This window comes from Amblyomma mixtum, chromosome 1 (assembly GCF_055824585.1).
Source record: "Amblyomma mixtum isolate Tamu chromosome 1, ASM5582458v1, whole genome shotgun sequence".
NCBI lineage: Eukaryota > Metazoa > Arthropoda > Arachnida > Ixodida > Ixodidae > Amblyomma > Amblyomma mixtum.
In genome coordinates this window covers 278,974,224-278,989,533 of record NC_143012.1, presented here as the reverse complement: position 1 = coordinate 278,989,533, position 15,310 = coordinate 278,974,224, and the positions used below count along the sequence as shown (strand labels likewise).

Here is a 15,310-nt window from a genome sequence, read left to right as displayed (position 1 = left end):
TGGCGCCACGTGCCGGGCAGCTACGCGCTCGCCTGAAGCATCGGGACCAATCAGCGCCTGCTCGCCGGCGTTAGGCGGGCTCCCGGTATTCCGCTAGCGGTATCAAGGTACACGGTATGCTAAAGGTGTCTATTTGCGAGAACTTCGTTGACGACTTCGAGAACGAGATCCATCGTAACGCTCGCAAAACGCCGGTGCAAACGTAAGCGAAGCGACTGTAGCGACGGCCGCAATAGCCGATAGATGCCTTCAACGTGCGGCCGGCGGTAGCTTTCTTTTCGGCTGCTGCTAGGCCGCACTGCTGGCCGGCAGAAATCACGGAGTCTGCGTTACGTCATGTCACGTCATGTTTCACATCACTTAGTCCTCTGTCGTCATAGCCGAATCCCAAGTTTGAATCACAGCGGCGGGAAAAACCTTTTCAACTTCGAATCCAAATTTCTTAGAAATAAATGCATTTTTCGCTGCCGGCCAAGTGGCAACAAAGCCATGACATGCCGAACTATCGGATTTTGCTATAAAAAATATATTAATATTGCTCTCCTCAGTGTCCCTTTAACATGAACTGACGTTGCACAGCACACGGGTGCTTTTTGCATTTCGCTGCCATCGAAATGCGGCCGCTGCAGTCGGGTTGCAGAATTACTTTAATATTTTGAAGCTTTGCCATTTCTTGCAAATCACATGGCAACAGTGACATTCAAGCATGGTACTGTAAGCGTGCTCTAGTGGCATTACTTAATTACAGCTGTACAAGTCTACACTAGGCTTGAGTTTATGACACAAGGGAGCTATGAAAAAAAAAAGTTCCCACAGCCTCGAGTAACAGCATGGAAGTGACTGATGCATTACACCGGTTGCAGAGACAAGGGAAACCCGTAGCACTATATTCTGGGCTGCAAGCCCAGGATGTGAGAATGTTCAGTTTTACTGCAACTACAGCATTTCGTAACCTTTTTGAATAAGCTGAGTAACTGACTTCACCTATCTCTCAATGTGACGCTGCCAACTCACATGAAACAACTTCCACTTCTACGGGCAGAATGAGGTCCACACGGTTAGTGCTGTTCAGCTTGATGCGGATGAAAGCAGTGTGGTTCTTCTCAATACGGGACACAAAGTTGGCCTTCATCACCGGTTTAGTCTTGTATGGAGGAATCTCCTGCAGTAGGAAAAAGTGCAACACATGAAAGGAATGCCTGCTTCCATGAAATTTAAACGAATGACCAACGATTTTTGGAAAACAGTAAACAAACCTGCTGACTTGGTAAACAACGCTTGTCATGCCATGACTATCAGTAGAAAACGTATAATTTCACTCAAAACGGTGGCTTGCCCTTGCCATCAAGAGATCCACGCTAGTGACGCTACCCTTCATGACATGTGATTGCATATGTGGCATAAATGGCTATCGGCCAAATGCCTTCAATCCTCAGAAACAGCGAATGACAGCTCACAAATGGCATAAGCTCAGTACACTGAATTCAGCATCAAATATAATAAAAAGTGCAGCCTGATGATAACCACTAGGCACAGAGTCCGCCTTTTTCACATGGCTGCTCTGCACATGTGTCCTCTCCTGCTCCGCTTCCATCACCTGAAAACTGCCAGCTCCTACTGTGCATGCGATAGGCAAAGCCATCCGCTCTGCTTCTGAACTAATTTTGCTTGGGAATAGCGCTCCCCCACTGCTTTTTTTTCTCTCCAGATTAGAGACACGCTTCACTATGCATCACATCCTTTATGCTCGCAATTATAGCCCCTTCTAAACTTGGCAGGTATTGCCCGCTGGGCCACAAACGCATGCTATTTGCCGGTGCAGTATGCACCCCGTGGAATCGGACTGCCCCTGTGTCTCATGTATATTTGTTTACAACCAGTTTTTGCCTGCTCCCCAGAGGACGCCACATCTTGTGAAAAAGGCGGATTGCCCCTGCTTATGTAGAACTGAGGCTCCAAGTGTGCTAGAAATGAAGTGAAAGCAACAACAAAAAAACTTTTAGCTTCCTGTAACTCAGCTGATCCAAAACACTTGAAGAAAATCCTCATGCGAGCCAGTAATTTTGGAAACTGTGCTTCTTTTGCTCCAGGAGAAATATTACAACTTGATAAAAAAGTTGGTTGGTTGATGGGGTTTAACGTCCCAAAGCGACTAAAAAAGTGTTTCAAGTTTCCTTTCAGGGGGGATGCGGCTTTGAAATCCCCAAAATTGGGAAAACTGCTGTATCTGCTTGTAAGCCTCGTTTTTTATGCTGTCCCGAAGTTTCACTGCTGACATCAACAGGGAAGTACTCTAACACTGTTTTGTGAACTGCCGCGGCTCTGCATTGCAGCGAAATGACGAACAGTGCGAGTTTTTCTCAGTTACAACATTCTGCCTAGATACTCACCTTGTGGAGCAGGTTTCTTTACTACTGTTTTACCTATTTCAATCTCATTTGTTTTGTTGCACTCCTTGAGCCATGGCACAGGACAGGACTTTTTTTTTTTAATTTGTGAATTTTGAATATTCTTAACGAAATTTTTTTCTGACTAGATTATATCAACGGGCATTGCACCACAAAAATTCAGAACCAAGACTACTGCTTCGCAAAAAAAAAAAAAATGTAGACCTGTAGCCCACCAGTAGGAACGCAATGAATGCTGAACCTGGCTTCTGCCACATTTTCTTAACTCTGCAGCCTTTCCACACGATTCAGAGGAAAAAATATATTAAAAACAATTTTCCGAAGACAGAGCCATGAAATTTAGTGACAGTAGTCACAAAATTAATTCTAACATGTGCAAAAATTTCATGTAAATACATCAACAAATAAGAGAACTTTTGTTGAAAGCAGCGTCCACCCTTAAGCGAAAGGAAACGACTCTCAAGTCAAGAGCATTTAAATAAGACCAGTGCACCATCCTCTATAGCATTACAGTGAGCAGCAATAATCGTGCATTTAGGGCTCCACGTGCATCTGTGTGTACAGACAAAGCCCCCAATGGTGTGGGCCTGAACAAGCTGGTATAACATCTGCGGCCTTACTACAGGCGTCAAGACAGAAATCAGAAGGGTCATGCGGCAAGTGCTGTTACATCAAGTCCCCAAAGACACAGACAAAACAAGCAAATGAAAGCAAGTACAAGAGAATAAGAAGCCACCAATACACACGCCAGAACTCACCCAAAGTTCTTTTGTCACCTTGCTGTCACTGTCGGGCACCTCCAGATGCAAGTCTCCACCACTGGAGTAAATCTCAGTTAGCTGAAGTAGTAAAGACAATTTACACCAGGTACAGCTAAAATTAATGCATTCATTATCAGCAGAATATGGCTGTGCACAAAAGAAAAACTTCTCTGCACAATGACATAATACACAGTTAATACAGTTTATAGAGCAAAAAGGTATTTGGCAGATAAGTACAAGAATTCTACATTTCTACACAGATTATATTTTATACGAGTTCCAAATGCCACTACGTAACATTTTTAGTCTCAAACTAATGTATGAAACTGAATTGCAGAATTTATCCTTTTCACTTTTTTGACACCCATCAAAATGATAGAGTTTTAGAAAGACAACAAAGAACACATGAACGGTGCCTTGCATTGCAAAAAAACCTTTACAAATCTCCAGCCACTTTTAAACTCTCTTGCATAAGTACTGCAAATAAATTGTGCTAGAAAGAGAACTAAAATTCAAGCATATTTTCACTACGGATTCAGCCGCTTGAAACAATGCTAGACCAAAGAAGTCGACATAGGTAAAATGCTTCCTGTGTCATCTTCTCTGGTCTCTTACTGTTTCATGCTTCTGTACCCATAATGAACACATAACAGCAAGTCCAATTTCCCAGCATGACTCTTCACATCACCTGAATAGTAGAGCTGTGAGGGTTATGCATGTAGATGAGTGGCGTGTAGCTACTGTTGAGAGGCATGCGGACCCCTACAAATGGTCGCAATCGGTATGGATTCTCTTTTCCAAATGCCGACACCTGGGCAGCAAATTTAAGAAAGAGGTGGGGGAAATGCACAACATACCATCAGCTTCATCGTTTGACCATGCATCACTCTGCACAAACATTTCTTACGGGCTAGCCTGCATCATGGGTTGTATGCACGGCACACATGTGCATCAGAAACGGTGTCCCGCTTAAACAAATTTTTAGGCAACAAAAGTTTCTTGTAACCGACACTATGGTTAAGACATCAGAATGCTAAACCTGCTCGACTTACCACCGTGCAACAAAAACTTGGAGGGCTTCTTCAGCTCTGACCAGGAATAACTCCATTCATGTTCAGTGTACAGTTGTACAGCAGGTTCAGAATATTAATTACTTTAGCACAGGTGCCAAGGGTCAAGCTGGACAACTCTTTCAAACAAAGCTTACATCAAAGCATACACAAAGGATTCCTTGTCTTGTGAATATTTAAGATAAGATTTAAGATACACATGAATATTTAAGATACAATGAATTTCACAGGAAAAAAATTTCAGTCCACATTTTTTTCAAATCCAAACCTTACCTGATATTTGAATGAGCCTAACGATGTGTGAATAAATAAGATATTTTCAACTAGGCCCCGCTGCCTTCCGAGGTACACAATGTCAAAACTCGTGTTGCCACCAGGCGATATCCTCTGTTTGAATGGAAAGAAACAGATGCACATTGGACCACACTGACTGCAATGAGCGTACAGACAAAATGCATTCTGTACAGGCTATTTCCACTTTCATAGCTTAACAGTGATGTGCTGACAGCAAGAAGACCCGACTAGATATTTACACTTTACATGCTTTACATTTACATTTTATCTTCTTTGAACTTTCATAGCTTAACAGTGATGTGCTGACAGCAAGAAGACCCGACTAGATATTTACACTTTACATGCTTTACATTTACATTTTATCTTCTTTGAACTTTCATAGCTTAACAGTGATGTGCTGACAGTACGAAGACCCGAATAGACATATTTTACATGCTTTACATTTACATTTTGTCTTTACATTTTATCAGCACAACAAAATGTAATGTTATGGTAACAAGAGGCAATATTCGTAAATGTTGTTTTAGTTGCACTCGATAATTATGCACAATTTTATAAAGCAAATTTCAGACATCACAACAAATTTAGAGAAATAGGCTTCTACTTCATTACGTCTACAAGTGAGTGACACATGGATTAAGGACAGTATTTCATTCCACCCCAAAAATAAAGGCAGGGCTAATAGCAAAGATCTCTGCATATTTAACGTGCCTGTACAATTTCACAGAAATGACGTCATAACAAAAAAGCAGGAAGAAAAGACACCACTCTTCACAGCACGCACAATCGAGAGCCCGTGCCTTAAAAATTATGCCACTACCTAGCTACAAAACAGTAATGCCATAGAGTACTATCAGCGTCAAATGAAATGTGAACAAAACACCTGAGACGCGAGCACAAAAAATCAAGCATATTAGAGGATGGAGGTGAAATACAGGCGTGGGTTATTAACATTTCAGAAGAGCGGTCTTTCCCTCTTCGATGGGAAAATCAACTGCTCATGTATTTTGCCTCCCTCGTTTAATATCTGCGATTTGTGCTGTTCGCGTTTCAATTGGCTTGTTCGCATTTAAATTGACGCTGACAGTACCTAATGCCTGTCACCACACAAGCACCCCCCCCCCCCCCCCCCCCCACTTCAAACAAGAAAGCAAGAAAGTTAGAACTTGCCTCTCTAGTATAAAATGATGCTGTTTTAACAGAATCCTATACATTTCAAACATATGCTGTTTAAACGAGAACCTATAGAACTGACTACATGGCACAAGACATAAATTGAACAATTTCTTTCAGTCTCCCGCTCAATGAAAAAAAAAATAGAGGGAAAAATACAAAAAAAAAATAAATAAAGCACAGCATTCAGCAATAGAGTAACACACAAATGCAAATAAGGAGCCGCACACTCGCATACGAGACATACCTTTTCTTGAAAAAATGAGCAGTGAAAGTTTGCTGTACTGCCACTAATCGACAGCATCTCTATGCTTGACTCAGGACTCAGGTTCTTCACAACTACTCGCCGGCGCACGGGCATACTTAATGGTCTAGGAGAGTAATAAACAGGACAGAAAATGGAAATGAGCATTCAGAGCACATCTGAGCAGCAGGTCAAATTGCCATGGTTCACCACAAAATGCCATACATGTAAACATGCAGCACGAACACCTTCCCTGAACCCCATGGCATTCATCAACAAAGTTCCTTTATAAATGATCTAGCGATTTAACATCTGTTGCTCAGTTTTACAGCTGTTTGAAATGCAGCATAACACAAAAAAATTCAGAACAACTGTGATGCATCACGTGCTGTCCAATAAGCATGCCACCCAGGCATCAAAATAGCAATCAGATTGATGGATACGAGTATTCCCGGTGCCATCAAACTCGCAGAAACTGTGCGACTGCTACCTGGATTTTACACAACTCTTCTGAATCCCAACAGCTTAATGTCAACTGCTCTTTTAGCACCTCTGCAAGGGCTTAATATGTAAAATTGAGCTGCTGACAAATGGCAAAGTTCGTATATCAAAGCCCTTGCAACCACAAAAATGTAAAGTAGTCCGGCTTTCTGTCACATTTTCTCCTGTTACCTGTTCATGCAAAGGTGGGCTCAGCCTTAAAGGTGCAGTGAAGAGGAATCTGAACTCGTCTTTTTGCTGCGGGAACTCTATCCACACGTTCCGAGCATTCTTAGAAACTTCCGACTTATTGCCCTGTGTGGCAGATTTCCCTAATTAAATTGAGTTAACGTCCGGCTCCCGCCTTTATTTTTTTTAATTCTCCCCGTACGGTGGGCAGAGTTGACCAACGCGTGGAGTGCCTTTCAGCCAGCTCAGTGGAGGCTTTGCTTTCGCTTTATTTTGTTTTTTTAGGTTTCCGTGAATAAATAGTTTCATTCACTGATAATATAGCCGCAAAATAAGCCCGCAGAAATAAAAATATATGCAGACTATTTGCTTCTACGGATTACTACGTATTACTTCGCCGGTGGCAGAGCGGCAAGCCGCCACGGGACTGGGTGAAAGGCCCTCCACGCGTTGGTCGACTCCGCCCACCGTATGGGGAGAATTAAAAAAAAAAGGCGGGAGCCAGACGTTTAATTCGGTTTAATTCGGAAAATCGGCCACACAGGGCAATAAATCGAAGTTTCTAAGAATGCTCGGAACGTGTAGATTGAGTTCCCGCGGCAAAAAGACGAGTTCAGATTCCTCTTCACTGCACCTTTAAGCTGGCCCATACAGAAAAGGCACAAAGCGAGAATGTGAGTGACCAAACTTTGTTGCACATATGCTCAGAGGTATTCGTGGTAAACGGTGCAAAGTGCACCTTGGGAGCGTGCAATAAGTGGCAGCCAAGGCAATGAATGGCACAGTCGAGACCAAGGAACCAACAATGCTGTGAAGCTACAAACAAAAGTTGCTTTCCAACTTACTGAGATTTAAAATCCATGAAAGCAGGCTCAAATGCTATCGGGCTTGCATACATGTTTGTGCTGCTGTCTTCCAAGTCAGCAAAGCTGCAAACAGCAAGACAGAAGGAAAAAAAGATGTTTTAAAGTTGTTTTAACAACCTTGAGGCGCATTTTTCTTTTTTTTAATATAGCAAGAGCACTCCCAAACAGGAATGAGAGTGTAAGTAAAATTCTCCTTACCTGACAGGTGACGAACTGCTAACTGCTGATGGCTGCACAGAGGCATACAAGAAAACAAACATTACAAGAATGTCACTTCATCAGCTTCTGAACTTAAAAAACCTTTAGGTAACACAGGTTGGACACACCACATATCACACACTGCTTGCAGCTACCAAAGGCAATTTCTCAAGAAAAAAGGGCAACAATGACAGAGATAATGACAAGAAACTGTTGTAAGGTTATAGTACCAGAACTAAGCTGGTCCAGTGCAGCCCAGTGAAGTGTGCAGCCCTTGCTACTGGAAAATTTTATTTCATACTGCCCCTTTTCACTTCTGATTCCCACAAGTTCTCTTAATCTCACATTGAACCTGCAAAGCAGCAATTTGCTTTTACTTCCCTTTGTGCCATGAACAGTTTGCCTCCTTCACCTGTCTATCCATTCAATGCTTGCGTCTACATTATGTACAAATGAGGACAGAAGTAAGCATTAGCACTACTCCAGCGTTTCAGTACCGCTCACACACTGCTTAAAGGTGCAGTGAAGAGGAATCTGAACTAATCTTTTTGCCGCGTGAACTCGATCTACATGTTCCAAGCATTCTTAGAAACTGCGATTTATTGCCCTGTGTGGCTGATTTCCCTAATTAAATCGAATTAACGTCCAGCTCCCGCCTTTTTTTAAAAATTCTCCCCAGTACGGCGGGCGGAGTCGACCAACGCGTGGAGTGCCTTTCACCCAGTCCCGTGGCGGCTTGCGGCTCTGCCATCGGCGGAGTAATACGTAGTAGTCCGTAGAAGCAAATAGTCCGCGCGTATTTTTATTTCTGCGGGCTTATTTTGCGGCTATATTATCTGCGAATGAAACTATTTATTCACGGAAACCTAAAAATCAAAATAAAGCGAAAGCAAAGCCTCCACAGAGCTGGCTGAAAGGCACTCCACGCGTTGGTTGACTCCGCCCACCGTACGAGGGAGAATTCGAAAAAAAAAGGCGGGAGCCGGACGTTAATTCGATTTAATTAGGGAAATCGGCCACACAGGGCCATAAATCAAAGTTTCTAAAAATGCTCAGAACATGTAGATCGAGTTCCCGCGGCAAAAAGACGAGTTCAGATTCCTCTTCAGTGCACCTTTAAGACACGAATTCACAATGACCCTAACACATGCTAGGAATTAAGTGAATACTGCTAGAGTTCTATTTACTTCAGTTCACAATTGCACAGGTACATTACACAGAAATAAATCAAAAATCCTGAGCTACTGTAATCATTGGACAAACAGGCTATGCTCATTGTAATAAATGTAAACTTCTTGGGGATGCAGCTCCTCATTTTAACCAGAACAGAAACTTCAATTATTGAATATTATTAAACATAAAAATTGCAGGCAAATCTGCACCAGTTAGATACTATGATATGGAGATTCATGCCAAGACTTATAATGGATGTAAAATAAAAATGAAAGTAAACATTAAAAAATATGAAGCACAGAACTTTCTGTTCGACAGTTTTTTTACACGCATACAAGGCCTTCTTTGGCCTTTGCCACAGAGGCAGCGTTCAGTTTATCTCAAATGGCTCCTTCCCTTCTGCTGACGAAGGTCAAAGCTTATCACTCCTTGCACAGCTCCCAGCCAGTATACAGTGATAGACGCAATAAGACCTTCAAGGAAGTATCAGCAGTTCTAAGAGAGGAAGTTCCCCTTTTTGATGTGTGCTATATAGCTGTATGAGATTTCATCCTGCACTAGCAACTTGACCGTACACCACAAAGAGCATCCCAAATGCTGATCACAAATTCTTTTGCATGCAGGCATTTTCTCATCCCTTACACATTTATTTATCACACTGCAACACGTCACACCCACAGCTGTGTCACTGTAGTGCGCACCCAACAATCTATTTCTCTTTATGTTTCCCCTCTTTACCTAAATGATGAGTGATGTCGCTGAACTCAAAAATTAGTAACCCATGCATTTTTATTCACATCTTGATATGCCTCACATGCTCTTACACAAAGAAAATTTACGTGTATGAGAGCTAGAACTCTTTTCAATACCTCTGTGTGACAGCAGCACAGTAACAGTGAAATTACAAAGCAGCTCCGAGATTGTGAAGCAGTCGAGCAAACAGCAGAAAGGGGTCACGCACCTCTGAAATCTGAGCAAGCACACCATCTACGAGTCCACTGATGTCGCTACCCTCCTGCACAAACCCTGAAATAAGAGCAGCAAAGAGATATTCAACAGTGACGCGCAAATGATAAAGTGAAAAGCACAGGGCAAATGAACTGAAAGGCCCTCTCGATAGAAGTGATTGTGTGTGCCTCCATGTGGCTTGATAAACAGTAGCAACATGCCATGCAAACCAGGTAGACAATAACAAAGAAGCGTACAGATGTCAAGCATCCCCACTCGACACAGTGAGAATCAGGAAAATCAGTAAGTTGTGATGACCTAGAAAATTACGTGCAGACTGATATGCCACTCTTGGGTGTTTCTTTTTCCCACCACACCATCAGAAATTACTAATATTATTAACGGCTCAAAAAACAGCTCGGCCCCTGGTTATGATGGAATAAAAGCTGCTCCTATTAAGGTGGTTTCTGATTTACTATGTGATACTCTGTCACTAAACAAATCTCTTAATAAGTATGGGTATTTTTCCTGATGACATGAAAGTTGCCAAGGTATCTGTATTGCATAAGGGCAATGCTATTGATGACGTTATTAATTTCAGACCAATATCTATACTCCCATTACTTTCTAAATTAGTATAGAAGGCAATTAATTCAATAATGGTTAGTTATCTCCGGGTACACAATCTCATATCCATGTCAGTACGGAGTTCAGAAGGAAAAACCGAGAATCGGCACTATTGCATGTGAGGGTCAAGCATATCATTAATATAGAAAACCAGCTCAGTACAACTGGCTTATTCTTGGACTTCAGTAAAGCATTTGATTCTCTCAATCACAAAATTGGCAGATTACAGTATTAGAAATATTTCACTTAGTTTGTTCAGTAGTTATCTGACCTATCACCATCAATTTGTAAGTATTAATAAAATAACCTCAGACACCTAACGCATAAGATTTGGTGTCTATATCAGGGTCCATTTTGTTCCTTACATATCAATGACATTGTCTCAGTACCAAATATGCCAGATATCGTTTTTTACGCCGATGATACAAGCGCTTTCTTTTCTCCTTGTGAACTTTCGTCTCTATATCATAACACCAATTTGTGGCTTAAGAATCTATCCAAGTAGCTTGATAAAAATAGACTAAAATTAAATGTTAATGAAGCAAAATATATTGTGTTTTCAGCAATAAATTGGCCCGTTAATCATAGTGAGCATATAACTTTCAAATCCTATTCCCTGGACAGGGTTGCTGAACATAAGTTGTTTGGTGCAACGTTTCAAGAAAATATACCCTGGACATCACATGCAAGCTGTACAAGGAAGAACTTCGCGCGAGTTACAGGCATGCTAAATAGGTTTCGTGCTTTGATTTCTGTAAACCTCAGGAGGCAACTTCATTTTAGCGCTCTTCACACTAGACTGCGATATTGACTATTCGTTTGGGGTGTGGCCCCTAACATTGAAAGCATTCTCCTGATGCAAAGAAGGGGCATCAGATTTACTGAAAACATATCCAAACCTGACGTCACTTCAGTCTACTTTAAAAAGCATGCAATACTGAGTATAGGGAACTGCTACGATCAACAGTTGTCAGAGATGATCTTAGAATATCGAGCCGACCCTAAACTCTTCCTTTCTACATGCAGATACTGAACACACTTATTTTTTAAGACACATGCATTTTAAGAAAATCAAAACTAGGCCAAACCATGGCACACAATTGCTACCATGGCAAGTCCCCAAGTTTTAAAATGCTATCCTTCATTACTTGAAATAACAGAATGGTCTGCTAGCTTGCCTGTTTTTCAGAAACAATCAGAGTTATATTTTTTGTCTAACCAATGAGCGCATTTACTTCCTTTCAAGCGCACTAAAAGCCATTTACTTTCTTCCCATGCACAAAATGTTTTGTTTGAATACTGCAGTAAAAAAGTACTTGAATATGTGCATTATTTGTGATGAACGAATTACATTTTTTTTTTTTCACTAGAAGTACAAGTGTTGTACTCTGTTTTGTTGTTGTAATGAAAAAGAACACTGTATAGTTGTTTGCGCTGCTCGTGTTGCCACAGCTGAAGGGTGCCAGGGGCCTAGTCAGGGGAGTTACTCCTACCCTTTTGCCCTGGCGCCGTGGCAATGCAGCATTATATTGTCAAGCTGCAATAAACTCAAATTCAAGAAGAGACATTCAAAAGAAGAGGGCCATGAAAGCTTGCAAAAAGATTGAAAGGAAAACTGCAATAAAATGGCATGAAAGACCAGAGCATCTGTTTGCCTAACTCAGAAAGAGCTCATATAAAGTGTACTCGTTGCTGAAACATTACGTGGGGATGCAGGTTTCAGAGGTGAAAATGTAAATTTTTTTCGTGTAGAGTTATTAAATTCGCATGCTTATCAGAAAGTTCACTCAATGCTTAAATACAAAGTTTCACTGAAATATCCTAGACAGTTCTGAAATTATAAACTTTTATATGCGTCACTGCTAAACCAAACTTGCAGAAAGGAACACAATGCAACAAACCGCGTGAAAATCTGCGACGGTGCTACACTTTCTCCAAGCAGGGCAGTGAGGTCAAAAACACTTAATTATTCTACATTATTACTATTATTATTATTATTATTATTATTATTATTATTATTATTATTCACACTGTCAGCCTGAGCCAAAACGAGAGTTGCACGAGGTATACAATAAAAGTTATTACATATGAAGAAAAAAAACAACGACACCATACAATCCACTGGTACAGTCGGGGACAAAAGTCTCCGGACCATGTGTTTCTCTAACGAAGCCGATAGCACTGCTATTAGTCAGCGGCTGGAGACCACACTTGTGGAGAAAAAAGTTAATTTTTTGTTCTTTCATCTCCACAAGTGCGGTCTCCAGCTGCTGTCTGATAGTAGAGCTATAAGCTTCGTTTGAGGAACACGTGGTCTGGACACTTTTGTCCCTGACTGCACTTGCAGTGTTATATATACAGGATGTACAATACACACTACTTTACAAGAAAATAACTATACACTTTTAATCAGCATGGAACAGAAACAAATCATAATTCAGCAAGTGCATGGGATAACTAGTGTTGGTTACAGCATACCAGGAATTTATCATACCGTTAACAAGTACTTTGTCAAAGCATTTTCACCAACAAGACTATGTGGGGGTTAACATACAGAAGCTGCATACGGGATGTGAAGAGGCACTGTTGTGGAGGACTGCTGATTCATTGCAACCAACTAACAAGTTAGCAAGTACAGAAAATGACAAAATGTGTGAAATTCAATTGTATGCTGTTTAAGTGGACAAGAGACTGAAAGTTACTAGCAGCCCCCATGCTCCAAATTTCCGGGTGTAACGTAGCCCCTTTTGTAAAGTTTGTTGTAATTTTAATCTATAGTTAAAAAAAAAAAAACCTCATCCACAATGAAACAACAAACTTCAGCCTCTATATACAATTTTGTCAAATACGAAAGAACTGAAGAAATTGTGCAGGTGCAACCATAGTATTAGAGTACACTTCAGCATTTGAAATTTTCTCGCTTTTTTTTTTTCATGGGTTCATATGTGAGTGCATCAGTGGCACATACGTGTGAAATACTTCCTCATTTTTACTATGTAAGGCATGAAAAGCGTTTTATTGCCGAAGCATGCTTCATATTTTTATGTCCAAGACTACATTACAACTAGACCGGATTTTGATTTAAAAAAAGGTGTCGCAAAAAAGCACACAGCATCTTTGAAAACCAGAGGTCATGACATTCCATAATGTTAGCCTACACACAAATTATACAAATGCCATGCTTTTCTTGCATAGCAATGCTGAAAGAACTAAAAATTTCCCGGTGCTAATGGAAAAGAATTTCAGACATGTTAAAACTGGTACTGCTGAGATTTTATGCAGCTCTAAAGCTAGAAAGAAATTATTCCTTGGTTCCCGCTTGACAAATGAGGTGATGTTAAAAAGGAAAAACACATCGTAAGATCCTCATGACCTTTGTGCAGTACAACTACTGGTGAACTGCAGCTGATGCACATTACAGAGCATAACTCAGCTATCAATCGTTTGTATTAGTCGCAGGCAGGCGTGTGGCCTGAGGAGATTTTACCGACGTCACAAAAAAAAAATCGCTAAGAGTAAAGACGCCAACGACCACCACATGACTCGAGAAAAGGTCGCGAACTGCAATGCCGTTGTTTCCTTTGTCGGTGTAGTTCGGCGTCCCATGTGGAACAAACGCACAAGGCGCGCTACGGCACCGGTTAGGCTAGCACTGCTGCACGCCGGCCGGCATCACCCCACGAGCGTAGAACTGACGTGCAAGGAATAGCAAAACGGCGGAAGAAATCAAAGAAAACAAAACAAGAAATCTTCGCAGCGGCATGCCGCAGCATCCGCACGCGACGAGTCAACGCTAAGCAACGTGTCCCAAAACCGGAAAGAAAGTAAGCGCCACAAACTGGCCGGCGCTGGACGGTGCGATGAAAAAAAAAAAAAAAGAGAAAAGTGGAGTCGAACACCACGACTTTGACGAGTTGAGCACTCGTGCGGACGCGGGGACACAGAGTGGACCGAAAGTCGCACCGTTATGCGCGATCACCGGCACTGAGCGCGCAAACGCGTGGTGCGGTTGAAGCTTGCTTCAGTAACCAAATATTAACCTGCGGCAAAGAAAGAATAGACGAATTTGTGGTTTCAAGTGTCAAGTAAACAACAGACGCGCGAGCACGGTAACTTTGTCATGCAGAGACTGCGGGACACTGTACCGCGCCGAAAAAACGCACGCACGCGCGCACACACCCCGCTTAACACCACTTCGCGCCAGCCACCGTCGCTTGGTCGATACTTTCGCGAAGACCGAGAAATGCCACAGCATATCTCTTCGCGCGCTGTGTAACAGCCTGGCCCCACGCCAGTGGACAAAACGGACGCAGCTGGCGCGTGAAGTTTGTAAACAATGGTTGCCGGTGAAAAAGTGGTTTCGGAAGGCACTTGCATCTGTCAGCACGTGAAGCATTGAAAATGGAAACGCCACGGCCAGGAGCGCTATCGATTTGCTGCAGTTTCGAGGACGCGCTCGCGAAATCTAAGTTTCCGCACTTATTTTCGCTCGCTCTCGATCCATTGCCGTATCTGCGTCCGTCAGTGCGCAAGAACCAGCCGGTCTAACTAGCAGCGCGCTAAAGACGCGGAATCACGCGAACAGCTGCACACCACCGTAAAGGAAGGCCTAGTTTCGATTCGAGGGCGGGCGACAGAAACCTGCTGCTTCGACGGCGCAAGCGAAAAATATAACGCTTGTTCGAACTTGCCTTGTGCATGTCCGTCAACACTTTGCACGACTTTGTAGACAATGTCCAATACGTTGAAAAAGAGGAGAAATTTATGGAGCTTCATATTCCCACAACTTCGTATCACATTCAACCGCGCCATTCTGCATTCTGCAGCGTACTGAACCAGCCGCTCAGTTCAAGAAGTGACAGCCGCCGTATCCCGCAGT

General features: G+C 42.2%; 1 protein-coding gene across 1 annotated transcript in view; it reads right to left on the bottom strand.

The window, feature by feature from the left end:
• The window catches only part of Tmem131 (Transmembrane protein 131), a 75,847-nt gene extending 60,570 nt beyond the window's left edge, over positions 1–15,277 (bottom strand). The window contains exons 1-9 of the mRNA XM_089566140.1: positions 15,123–15,277; positions 9,818–9,882; positions 7,684–7,715; positions 7,465–7,548; positions 5,954–6,077; positions 4,513–4,626; positions 3,858–3,980; positions 3,167–3,247; positions 1,015–1,162 (exon numbers count right to left, since the gene is read on the bottom strand). Coding sequence (XP_089422266.1) covers positions 1,015–1,162; positions 3,167–3,247; positions 3,858–3,980; positions 4,513–4,626; positions 5,954–6,077; positions 7,465–7,548; positions 7,684–7,715; positions 9,818–9,882; positions 15,123–15,243 — 892 coding nt within the window. The 5' untranslated portion in view covers positions 15,244–15,277. The remainder of the gene's footprint in view (positions 1–1,014; positions 1,163–3,166; positions 3,248–3,857; positions 3,981–4,512; positions 4,627–5,953; positions 6,078–7,464; positions 7,549–7,683; positions 7,716–9,817; positions 9,883–15,122) is intronic.
• Positions 15,278–15,310: the final 33 nt, after the last annotated feature.